Source organism: Ictidomys tridecemlineatus, chromosome 4 (assembly GCF_052094955.1).
Source record: "Ictidomys tridecemlineatus isolate mIctTri1 chromosome 4, mIctTri1.hap1, whole genome shotgun sequence".
In the NCBI taxonomy this organism is placed as follows: domain Eukaryota; kingdom Metazoa; phylum Chordata; class Mammalia; order Rodentia; family Sciuridae; genus Ictidomys; species Ictidomys tridecemlineatus.
The window spans coordinates 2743532-2755857 of record NC_135480.1 but is presented as its reverse complement, the minus strand read 5'-3'; the positions used below and the strand labels follow the sequence as shown (position 1 = coordinate 2755857).

The window sequence follows — 12326 nt, the reverse complement described above, 5'->3', positions numbered from 1 at the left end:
GGGTGCCAGGGTCAGTGTGTCTGGGGCCACGGTGTCCTGGCTGCAGGACCCTAGGGGAGGAGGCCCACGGAGGTGCCCATCATGGTCAGCCATGGCTGGGGCCTACAGGAACACAGGTCGGAAATCTTCCAGGGGCCATGGCCAGGGGTCCCAGAGCAGCGCCCTCCTCAGCCCCTTCCCTCTGCAGCTCATCACTGGGCCCCTCAGGGGGGCCTGGGTTTGGGTGGCCCCACGTGGGCCAGGCTGTGCAGAGAGGCCCCGCGGGCGGGGTGAGAACCACGCCCTGCCCTGCCTGGCGGGGGACTGGCACACCGTCATTATGGGCCATTAAGCCTGGCGCTGAAGGAGGCTGTCGAGAACGCTCCGTTTGTCAGAGCCGGCTCAGCGTCCCTGATTGCCACAGCGCTGGGCTCCTGCAATTACTCGGATGACTGAGGGCGGGGCCAGCAGCAGGGGCAGAGGGCTGCATGAAGGAGGGCGCTGGCCGGTGTCTCTCCTCCAACTAACCCACCCCTTGGAGCCCATCCCACGGGTTCCGTTCCCAGCCCCTTACTCCCTTGGGGACACTGTTCTGGCCCTCGGGCTCTTGGGACCTGAGTTTGGCCTCTGGGAAGCCCCTGTCCAGCCCCATCCTCTTGCAAGGGGGGGGCACTGGCTGCAGCTTGGTAGGTTTCTCCCCTGGCCGTCTGGGTCCTGAGACTCTAGCCCTGGGGATGGTCACCATAGGGCCCATGAAGACCCAAGTCTTGGGAGCGGGGCACCTGGTCTGGAGACTGGCCATGTGACCAGAGGTCATGTTCTTGAGCCTCAACCCCCTCCATGGACAGAATGGTCTGTCTGAAGGTGGGGGGTTAGGACCCCCCAGGGCCCCCACACAGGCTCCATGGAGGCAGGGTTGACCTCATGCCATTGAGTCCATGATGGAAAGGGACTGTCCACCCTGGGGCGGGCAGCCTGAGCAGAGGCCTGGCAGAGGACTTTGGAGAGAGGAACAGGTGCGAGGAGTGAGAGCCCCTGTCATAGGGCCTGGCTCAGCCCAGGAGGGAGGGTGCTGACCAGGGCGGCTCCTGAGAACCTTTGCCAACTAGGGTAGGGGACGGGCACAGCGGAAAGCAGTGGGCAGGGTTAGTCCTGGCCAGGGCAGCAGAGCGGGGCCCTGGCCCTGGAGCCAGTGTGGGAGCCAGCCCTGGAGGATGGGTCTTGGGGGAGGGCTCCCAGGGACAGGGGTCTGCAGACGGGTGGGCTGTGGGGCAGGAGGCCTGAGGGGGGCTGGAGGCCAGGCATCATTGTCCACTGAAGGCCACCAGGGGCCTCCTTGCCCTCAGCTTCTGGTCTGTGCTATGCTCAGGGTGCCCTGGGCCCAGGGAAGGGTCTGGAAAGCCCAGTCCTGACCCCACTGCCCACACAGGTTCCCTGAGAGCTCAGCCAGCCCAGGCAGGAAAGCAAATTAAAAAGCAATATTTGTGTCAGGGAAGAGACATTTGCTGAAAGGTTAAATCCACATCCGGCAGGAGGCCGTGATCCTCCTGCTTGGTGCTTGTTGGTCTGTCGCCTCCTGCTCTGGGCCACCTGAGCACATGGGCCTGGCCGGGGCAGGTCGGGGCGGGACTGAGGGCAGACCTGCCTGGACCTGTCTCCCTGAGGATTCCCCAGGGGTGCACCGGGGTGGGGGGAGGCAGCAGACCTCCGGGGCTCCCAGGGGAGCAGGAGAGACTTGTGGAGCTTAGGCAGGGCTGGGTGCTGGCAGAGGCCAGGCCACCCCTGGGCCCGGGGTCAGGGTGTGGATCCTCAGTTGTACCAGGGGGTAGAGCTGGGACATGGGTGTCTAGGGCAGACCCTTTCAATGCTGGTGGGGCACACGTCCCAGGCCCACTCTGGCCCAACCCTGGACTCCTGCTTCTTGGGGAAAAGTGTCTAGGAGGTGAGACAGGCCTGGGCTGATGCTGGGCACCAGGAGACAGGAGGGAGGTCAAGAGAGCAAGTTCCTGCCCCCAGGGAGTTAGGGAGGAGCAAGGGACAGAGGGGAGCAGAGGAGTGGGCAGTCAATATGGCAAGAAAGAGGAGGCATTGCAGAGGGAATGGCAGTGGGACTGGGTTCTGTGGGTGCATAGGAGCTTGCCAGGAGAAGGGGATTCCCAGCCCAGAGCCTCCTGAGCAGGAGGTTAGAACCGTGGAGGTAGAGCTCAGTGCTATGTACGGGGACCTTCGTGGGCACTGACTGAGCACTGGGCCCCGGAGACAGGGACACACCGAGGGTCACACTGAGCACTCTGGGGGCAGTCCCAGGGCCTGTTGAAGGAGGGTTGGAGAGGGAGGAGGCCAGCAGCTGTGAAGAACAGAGTGTGGGTTCCTGGAGGGGCAGAGCTGCCCTGGGGGCGGATGGTCACAGGGTATCACCAGGTGGCAGTGGCGGGGAGGGGCCCAGGCTTCAGGATCCTGCCCAGGGCCCTCCTGGCCGGCCTTCCTTCTCTTTAACTTGCTGTTTTCAGGGTGGGTGCTGGCCTTTGGCCTCCCACCTGCCAAGCCAGGGGTGAGGAGGTACCCTGTGCTCGCCCCTGGTGAGAGAGGACGCCCTTCCCAGAAGGCCTGGCCTGGGAGGTGGGCAGGGGGACAGCAGCCGGGACGAGGTGGGCAGGAGACCGCTGGCGGAGGGTCTTGAGGTGCCGAGGAAAGCTGGCTCTAGTGCTGCCACCCCAGGGCTGGCCGAAAAAGGGGTGGCCGGTGGGAGCTCCCAGGGGCGGGGTGGGGAGCCAGGGCCCCCAGTGCCCAGGAGGGTGAGCTTCCCGCAAGAGGAGGAGGGGTGGCAGGGGACCTAGGGAGGCAGGGGCTGGAGGGGCGGTGGGGCTGCCACGGTGAGTGGGTATCCCCTCCTGGCGCACTTGGGGAGGGCTGATCCGGGTGAAGGAGACGCTGGAGGGAAGGCCTTCCGGGACATTCCACAGCCTCCTGGACCACACCGCAGAGGCAGCAGGGGGGCCAAACGGGCAGGCAGGGCTGGGGTCCCAGGCAGACGCCAAGCCTGAAGGTTGCCTCTGATGGAAACATGCCCCTGGGCCTGTGGGAAAATGTGGTAAAGAATCTTCTATGCACCCTGGGTGTGGGGCTGCGGAGACCCCAGCTGTCCCCTGCCCCTGCAGAGCGTGAGCCACCCCTGGTCCATGTGCTGCAGGACTGAGGGTGATTCAGAGGCAGGTGCCTGCGACATGGAGGCAATTAGATCTAATGGGACAGAGCCCTTTCTCCTGCGTCTCCCCGCTCCGCGCCCACCCCTGCCTCCCTCAGGCAGAGCAGGCAGCGAGAGGGAGGCGGAGGCGGGAGGTGGGAGGTGGAGGACCCAGAGGGCCTTTGACGTCAGCTCAGCCTTTAAGAGGCCGCCCGTTAGGGCTGCGAGACAGAGTCCTGGACCCCCACGCCACATCATGCCCACACCCAGCGCCACCACGCCGCAGCCCAAGGGCTTCCGAAGGGCCGTCTCGGAGCTGGACGCCAAGCAGGCAGAGGCTATCATGGTAAGGGGAGTGCCTGGACTGTCGGCCAGAGTGCACCCGCTGTCTCCTGTGGGTGACGGCAGCCCCAGGCCAGATGGGTGCCCGGGGTTGGTGTGGGTCCAGCCTTGGCAGCCATCCCTGTTTCCTGGCGTGTGTCTCTGCTGTGTCCTACTGGACTCTGAGTGGGACAGTGCCTGTCTCCCTGTGCCAGTCTCTCCAGGTTTGTGGTCCCGTTCATGAATTGGGAAAAAATCCCCCTTTGGGGTCTTGGGAGGGAACCCCATGACTGCCCTCGGCCAGGGTTGCCAGAGGAGCCCAGAGCAAGCCGCGGCACACACCGAGCCTCTCTGCTCAGCTGCCCGTCAGCAAACCAGTGGCTCACCAGCAGTGGGAGGGGGCCAGGACCCTTCCCAGCCCTGGCGAAAGCTCACAGTGGGGGTCCACGCAGACAGGGGTGCAGGCCCAGGTTCTGGGTGCCAGTGTGACCTGGCTCTCCCCTCGCTCCACCTGCCCTCCCTCCCCTGCCATGCATCTGCTCCCTGGAGGCCTGGCACCTGGGCACCCAAGAGTGTGTGTGGGGGGGCAAGGCAGACAGCTGGGAAGCTCTGCTGCAGGAGACAGTCGGGGGCTCTCAGCCCACCAGAGGGGCCTTCTGCTCAGCCTGGGGACTAGGAATGATCAGCTCACCCAAGACAGGTTCTGCTCAGGGACCCCAATGTCTCCCAGAAACTTATCTCCAGGCACTTCTCAGGGAAAGCTGGGTCAAGAGAGCTCCGCTACCAGGTCTCCAGCCAGACTCCCTCTTCCCAGGGATTCCAGGGCCCACCCAACCTCATGGGTTCTTCCCAGGCTGGGACTGTGGCCCTGGTGGTGGCCACAAAACCCACCCACCCCTGAGTCAGGACGAGGCTTCAGAGGGCCTCTGCCCCTCCCTCCATTCCCATCGGCTGCAGCAGAGCCTCATGGAGGAAGCCCAGGGCCCTGGGAACCGGGGAGGAGACAGGTTCTTCTCTTCTGCCAGGGACCCAGAGCCTCCTTGGAAGCTCAGCTCTGAGTGATGAGCTGACGGCTCCCAGTCCAGGCCTGGGCAGGCTGGAGGGGGTCAGACACACTGACCCAGGGATGATTGGAAGGGACGTGGCCAACAGTGTCTGCACACAAGCAGCGTGCCCTGGAGCAGTGGGTGGTGGAGAACAAGGTGCTGGCCAGGAGAGGGGACGGGGGAAGGCTGCAGAGGTGGGGACCTGACGGGGGAGGATGGCAAGGCGGGCGAGGGCATCACCTGGCTGGGTGCTGGGCTCCAGATGGGGGTGTGAGGAAGGGCCTGGGCTGAGGAAGGACAGGACCCACATTGGGCAGAGGCTGGGTGCTCCTGCCTGAGCCCAGGACACCTTGCATTCCTTCCTGGGACTTGGCTGCTGACCCTCTGGGGAGCAGGACAGGCAGGTCCTGAGTCCACTTAGAGCCAGTCCTGGGGACAGGTGACAGAGTCTCTTGAGAGGCCGATGGCCAGGCACCCACCGATGCCCTCTCACCCTGACTCTGCCCTGGTGTCCAGCACTCTCCAGCCTGGCTGCCTGTGGGCAGTTGGAGCCTGGAGAGGGCGGCCTGGGTCAGCCGACCCCAGCAGAGGCCCGGGTGCCGAGGCGTGCTCCTGGTGTGGCCGTGTAGCCTGACTGGGTCCCCGAGGGTGGGGTCGGTGGGGCTCGAGGAGGAGGAGAGGCACAGGGTCCCTGTCTCCGCAGTCCCCACGCTTCATCGGGCGGCGGCAGAGCCTCATCGAGGATGCCCGCAAGGAGCGGGAGGCGGCGGCGGCAGCGGCGGCTGCGGCAGCCTCCTCGGAGCCCGGAGACCCCCTGGAGGCCGTGGCATTCGAGGAGAAGGATGGGTGGGCCCTGCTGAGCCTGCTCTTCTCCCTGAAGGGCACCAAGCCCTGCTCGCTGTCCCGGGCTGTGAAGGTGTTTGAGGTGAGGGCCGTGCCCAGCCTGTGCCCTGGGCAGGCTGGGCTCACCCTGCGGGTGTGTGTGGACAGGGCCAAGTGGGAGGGTGGTCTGTGTCCCCTCTGAGGCAGAAACATGACTGCCCAGGTCCCCGAGGGCCACAGAGGTGAGGAGACCAGGCCTCTGGAGCACCCGGGCCCCGGCTCCCCTCGTCCCCCGACACCTCACACACAGGTGGGATGAGAGGGGCCTCAGTGGGGAAGTGGGGGCATGGACCATGGTGTCCCCCCCTGTCCCTGGAGGCAGTGGCTAAGGTGGTGGCGGATGGCATCACTGTCCTGGTGGGTGACCTGGCTTCCAGGGAAACTCCCCAATGGTACGAGAGCCAGCCTCCTTGTCCCCTGGTCCCCCAGAGCTGCTGTGTGGCCCCAGGTCCTGCTGCTGGATGCTGAGAGGTGGGTGGGAGGACGCTGCCCCCCAGGCCCCTGAACGCTCAGCGGTCGTCCCCAGGGGCCTGAGCCTCAGGTCCTCTGCTTGGTGGGGTCCAGGCCCACCCATCGGCCCTGGGCACAGGGGTCGCTCCGATGAGGCCAGCAGGGAGGCAGTCCTGCCACCAGCAGCCCAGGAGTCAGGCTGTCTGGGCATGGCCTGGGGACCCACAGGCAAGGTCACCGGGAAGTGGGGTCAAGGTCACAGCTGTGAAGGCTCCTGGGGGGACTTTTAGACAGAAACCAGCTTTCTGGCAAGCCCTGACCAGGGAGTAGGAGCCCCACAGAAGTCTGGGAGACAGTCTCCTGTGAGTGCCCCCTCCCCGGGAGCCCACCCGGCCCCCTCCCCCTCCATTGCTCCGTCTCCCCCTCTCTCTCTACCCTGTGTCTCTCCATCTCTGTCTCTACCCTGTGTCTCCCCCTCTCTCTCTACCCTGTGTCTCTCCATCTCTGTCTCTACCCTGTGTCTCCCCATCTCTCTCTACCCTGTGTCTCTCCATCTCTGTCTCTACCCTGTGTCTCCCCATCTCTCTCTACCCTGTGTCTCTCCATCTCTGTCTCTAACCTGTGTCTCTCCATCTCTGTCTCTACCCTGTGTCTCTCCATCTCTGTCTCTACCCTGTGTCTCTCCATCTCTGTCTCCCTACTTTCTTTTCTTGCTCCTGAAGACATTTGAAGCCAAGATCCATCACCTGGAGACCCGGCCAGCCCAGAGGCCACGGGCAGGGAGCCCTCACCTGGAGTACTTTGTGCGCTTTGAAGTGCCCAGCGGGGACCTGGCGGCTCTACTCAGCTCCGTGCGCCGGGTGTCAGATGACGTGCGCAGTGCTGGGGAGGACAAGGGTGAGGCCAGCTGTCTGTCCTTGGGTACCACCAAATGGCTTTGAGGTGTGAGGGGGCGGGGGCCCCTGCAGGGCAACAGGTAGTGGCCACCCGCCCCTGGCTGCAGCCCCCCCCACTTCTGCCACCTAGTCACATCCAGGCCTGGGGCCTCCTCCAGGACCCCTCCCGTCACAGCCCAGCAGACTCTGCCTGGCAGAAGTCCCCAGGAGAGGACATTCAGGGTGAGGGAGTCCGCGGGAGACTGCTCACCTGGCCCTCTTGCTCTTTCTTCTCTGAAGTCCCATGGTTCCCAAGGAAGGTGTCGGAGCTGGACAAGTGTCACCACCTGGTCACCAAGTTTGATCCTGACTTGGACTTGGACCATCCGGTGAGCAGGTGCCCAAGTCCTCCTGCCTGGTCGGTGTCCACCCCATTGCCAGTGGGGTGGCTATGAACCCCCAACTGGCCCCGGACAGCTCTGTCTGCTGGCTGGCTTAGGGGGCGGGGAGGCTGGGCGACTTCCTGACCGCTGCTTGTTCCCGACGCCCTCAGGGCTTCTCGGACCAGGTGTACCGCCAGCGCCGGAAGCTGATCGCGGAGATCGCCTTCCAGTACAAGCAGTAAGGGCCCTGCACCCAGACCCCAGCCAGCCCTGGAGGAGCACCTCGGTTACCCATGTCCTCACCTCACGGCCACTGTACCTGCCACTTGGGGTTGAGCCCCCAGCCGCTCTGCTCCAGGCTTTGCCCTTGCCTATTTGGCCGTCCACTTTATACTGCTCCAGGGTGGCCACTGGCACTGTCCTCAGATCCCAGCTGAGGACACAGGCACAGAGGCTCAGCAGCCTCCAAGGCCACCCAGGCGGCACAGCCCGGCACACCCTGCCCACCGCCCCCAGGCTTCACTGCACAGGGCTCCTGTCATGCCCCCCATTTCCCCTCCCCGGGGCAGGGGGCCGTGGCTGACCGCTGACCCCCCAACAGTGGTGAACCCATTCCCCGCGTGGAGTACACAGCCGAGGAGATTGCCACCTGGTAAGACCCCCACAGCTGGCTGGGAACTGGCAGGGCCGGGCACGAGGAGAGCCAGGGAGACGGCTCCTGTGTGTGAGGGCTGCCTCTAGGACACTGTGAGGCAGGGCAGATTAAGGCCAGGTGGAGGAGGGACTTCCAGCTTTGGCCTGGAATATCAGATTATCTCCAGGGTTGTCCTCCCTGCCCCAGGCCCCCTGAATTTCCCAAAGCCAACAGCAAAATCCCCACCCAGTGGCAGAGAGGCTGTGGGGAGTGGACGCAGTGGCCACAGGAGGGACTGTGGAGTGGGTCCCAGGAATGGGCAGAGCCCTGGGGCCATGGTGGCCTGGTGGGCCCTGAGCCGCGGGGCTTGCAGGAAGGAGGTCTACAGCACCCTGAAGGGCCTGTACGCCACCCACGCCTGCCGCGAGCACCTGGAGGCCTTCCGGCTGCTGGAGCGCTTCAGCGGCTACCGCGAGGACAGCATTCCCCAGCTGGAGGACGTCTCACGCTTCCTGAAGGGTGCAGGCTGGGGGCTGGCCAGGAGGGAGAGGCGGGTCAGTCTGCTGGCCTCCCAAACCCTGACTGTGGTCCCTTGCAGAGCGGACGGGCTTCCAGCTGCGGCCTGTGGCTGGCCTTCTGTCGGCCAGGGACTTCCTGGCCAGCCTGGCCTTCCGTGTGTTCCAGTGCACCCAGTACATCCGCCACGCCTCCTCACCCATGCACTCGCCAGAGCCGTGAGTGACCACCCGGGGCCAGGAGGGCCCGGCATATGCTTCTGAGCCCCTGCATGAGCTGCGGGGAGGCCCGTGTACAAACAGGGGCAGAGACACCGAGGGGCTGGGGTCCTGAGCCAGCACTCTATGGCCAGCCTGGAAGATGGGGCAGGGGCTGGCCTGCCCAGCCAACCCTGCCCTTTTCTCCTGCCCTCACACAGGGACTGCTGTCACGAGCTGCTGGGGCACGTGCCCATGCTGGCTGACCGCACGTTCGCACAGTTCTCCCAGGTGTGTGTGGGCCTCAGCCAGGGCCAGGGGGTGCTGAGGGGCCTGGCCAGGGCCCATGGGCCGGGCACATTCTGCCCCATGTGTGGGGTGTGTGTAGGGCCCTGCTGGGTACACAGACACCAGGACAGAAGGCAGGCAGAGCTCAGGTTCAGGCTGTGCTCCCTGCTGGCCCACCAGGCTCAGTGAGCCCAGGGCCCAAGGTGGCTGGAGGGTCTATGCCTTCCGTGTCTGAGGGACCCCAGAAAGGCAGCTGACAGCCCACTGCCTGTGCCCTGGGCCCAATGCCAGGCTGAGCCTCTCACTCCCCACCCCCAGGACATCGGCCTTGCGTCCCTGGGAGCCTCAGATGAGGAAATCGAGAAGCTGTCCACGGTGGGTCTCTCCCCTCCAGGGCAGGGCGCGGGAGGCCCGGATCCCCTTCTGTCTGTTGCCATGGCCCGTGGGGCTGCGGCACCAGGGCAGCTGGCTCTGGCCCTCCCACAGCTGTACTGGTTCACGGTGGAGTTCGGGCTGTGCAGGCAGAACGGGGAGCTGAAGGCCTACGGCGCAGGGCTGCTGTCCTCCTACGGGGAGCTCCTGGTGAGGCCCCTCCCTGCAGCAGCACAGAGTGGGGCACCAGGCCCCCAGGGGGTGGGCCCTCTCCACCAGGACTTCCTGGCCACACCCTCCCTGGCCAGCTCCACCCCACACTGTCCCCAGGCCTTGGAGGATCCTGGGGCAGAAAGGGTGGGCCCACACTCACAGCTACCTACCGGGGAGTCAGGTCAGGGTTCCTCTGGACCCTGGGGCGTGGCCAGCGGGGACACCTGTGGCCTCCCTCCAGCACTCCCTGTCGGAGGAGCCTGAGATCCGGGCCTTCGACCCTGAGGCTGCTGCTGTGCAGCCCTATCAAGATCAGACCTACCAGCCCGTCTACTTCGTGTCTGAGAGTTTCAGTGACGCCAAGGACAAGCTCAGGTAGGCCAGGGTGAGGCCCCGTCCGCCCCGGTGCCTTCGTCTCCCCTGTGATCGGGGCTCAGCTTTGAACCCATTTCACAGAGGAGAAAAGCGACCCTCGGGCACAGCCTCCCCGAGAAGAACCCCAGGGAATCTGGGAGAGGGAAGCCATGGGGTGAGGCTGCTGTGTGGCCAGTCAGGGCCAGGGCCAGGGCCGCCTGCTGGGCCGTGGCAGAGGCTGAGCTCTGTGAGGAGGCAGCCTGGGGCCTTCCCAGCCTCCTGCCTGGAGCAGTGGGGACCTGGGATGGGATGGGGGCCCTCAGGGTGGGACGGGGGCAGAGGGGGCTGGGGGCTGTGGTGGGGAGCACGGCAGCATGGCGGGATGGGGTACAGTGGCCAGTGGGTCCCAGAGGGGAGCAGAGGCTGCAGGCTCATCCTGGACAAGGGTCTGCTCACTTCTCCTCCAGCTGCTCTGTGCCCTGGGGAAGCTGAGGCCAGGGGCTGTGTCCAGCATGGAAGGGACGGCTGGGTCCCATAATAACTTAGGGGCACTCAAGGGCACTGGTCAGGGCAGGCTTCCCGGCGAGGAGGCCCTGCTTAGCCTTTCTCCTGGCCGAGGACTCCTGGCCGAGGACTGCTTAGAGAAGGTGCCTGGCCCGGACCTCACCGAGCCCTGGAGGAGGCCTCAGTTGCTTTGGGGGCTCCACCAGGACTTCCTGGGTCAAACCCTCTTTAGGGGAAAGCTCATCCCTGGCCAGCCCCTACCCCACACTGTCCCGGGCTGTTCCCGAGGCCGCAGACCCTGCCCCTGGCTGCCCAGCCCGCCACACCTCCAGGTGCTCACCAGGTGACTGAGGGTCCACCCAACTCTGACTTCCCTCCCCAGGGGCTATGCCTCTCGAATCCAGCGCCCCTTCTCTGTGAAGTTTGACCCATACACGATGGCCATCGATGTGCTGGACAGTCCCCATACCATCCGTCGCTCGCTGGAGGGTGTCCAGGATGAGCTGCACACCCTGACCCAGGCATTGAGTGCCATCAGCTAGGTGCATGGTGCATGACCCACGACCTCAGCAGGCCTGCCCTGGAGTCTCCTGGCCCCTTCAGTCTCCCCCAGCTCCTGCCCTGTCCCTGAGCTCAGGCCCACATAGGGGCTGGGTCTTGACCACCCAGTACCCACCCCCCGTCACCCCGGCTTCCCGTTGACCCACCTGCTCCTTCTCAGCTCCATGACTGGTGATTGTCCTGTGAGGAGGTCCTGTCCTGCTGCCACCACCTGTGCTCCAAGGCCCAGAGGCGGCCTTGCTTGTCACCTTGCCCCTCATGCCGTCTGCATCCTGCTCATCATCCCAATAAAGGAAAGGTCTCTCTGTGCTGCCTTGCCTCTGTGTCCCTGGCCTTGCTGGAGAGTCCCTCCTGTGTTCCTCCTGGTCTAGCTCAACTTCCCTGGGGACCCCAGGCAGGACAACCCTGGCCTCATTTCCCTGACCACCCAAAGGCCTCTTTGATTTCCAAGCTCCCTGGCAGCCCTGGATGAGTTGCTCCACCTCCAAGAGGTGGCAGCAAAGGTGGGGACCCGGAGGTAGGAGAAGGAAGTCCCTGGGCCCAGGAAGGAAGTAGGAACCACAGCTTGAGTGGTCCCTGGTACGGGGCTGCAGACCAGACCCTCTTTGCCTGTGTGGGAGTTCTCGCCCTGGAGAACAGCCAGGCACAGGGAGAGAGGGAGAGGGGTCCCCCATCCCTGAGAAAGGAGTCCCCCCACCACAGAGCAGGACCCTGGAGCTAAGAGGAGACTCCATGATGTCCCCAAAATGCATGCTGCCGGGAAGGGTGTAGCTGGACTGCTCGAGGCACACCCTCCCAGCCTCAGTCTCCACAAAGGCCGTGGCCTGTGGGCTCCGGGATGCCCCCCACCAACCCAGGAGGCCTGGGCCTTGCCTGCAGCTAGAGGCCCATCATCCTCCAGGCCAAGCCAGCCAGGCCCCTCCCACCCCACTTCTGTCCTGGCCGAGTGCAGGCCAGGCCTTCCTGTAGGTGGCCTGCTCCATGCTTCCTATGGGGCGGCAGGGGACACGGGCGAGTCTTCACGTCTCTGCTCACTCCCTCCAGGTGCCTGGGAAGCCCCGCTCACCCTTGGAGCCCTCCCTGGCTGTTCCCAGGCAGCTGCCCCTTCAGTACTGACTCTGTGTCCAGCCATGTCCCTGGAGCCCGAGGGGAGTACACAGCAATTTCCAAAAGACAATTAGACACAGGGGAAGCCTTAGGCTCCCAACAGACCCAGGGAAGGAAAGGAGCCCCACTGACGTCCCGGGAGGCTCTGAGGCCCAGTGAGACGCTGGGGAGAGCCCTAAGCCCTCCTCCAACTCGGGGACGCGGAGTCCCACCTAGACCCTGGGAGAGCAGGAGTTCACTTGAATCTGGAGAAGACTTGGAGCCCCCTGAGGACTGTGGAAGGACCCTGGATAGGCCGGCAGCCCCTTGAAACACCGGGTCTCACGGAGACCATGGAGAAGGCCTGAAATCTCATGGCCACCAGGGGCAAGCCACTGAGTACCAACGAGACCTGGGCCTTGTCACCAGCCCCACTGAAATTCTGGGGAAGGTAGATCCCAGGTGAGGCACTGAGATCTTG

At 64.9% G+C, this 12326-nt stretch overlaps 1 protein-coding gene across 1 annotated transcript; it reads left to right on the top strand.

Moving 5' to 3' along the window:
- Positions 1–3324: 3324 nt before the first annotated feature.
- Positions 3325–11069, top strand: Th (tyrosine hydroxylase). The gene is made up of 13 exons (XM_005340396.4): positions 3325–3509; positions 5234–5455; positions 6585–6759; positions 7038–7126; positions 7291–7358; positions 7722–7772; positions 8128–8273; positions 8353–8488; positions 8689–8758; positions 9074–9130; positions 9242–9337; positions 9582–9715; positions 10581–11069. Exons 1-13 carry the CDS (start codon positions 3420–3422, stop codon positions 10738–10740), a joined length of 1494 nt encoding a protein of 497 aa, XP_005340453.3. The 5' UTR covers positions 3325–3419; the 3' UTR covers positions 10741–11069.
- Positions 11070–12326: the final 1257 nt, after the last annotated feature.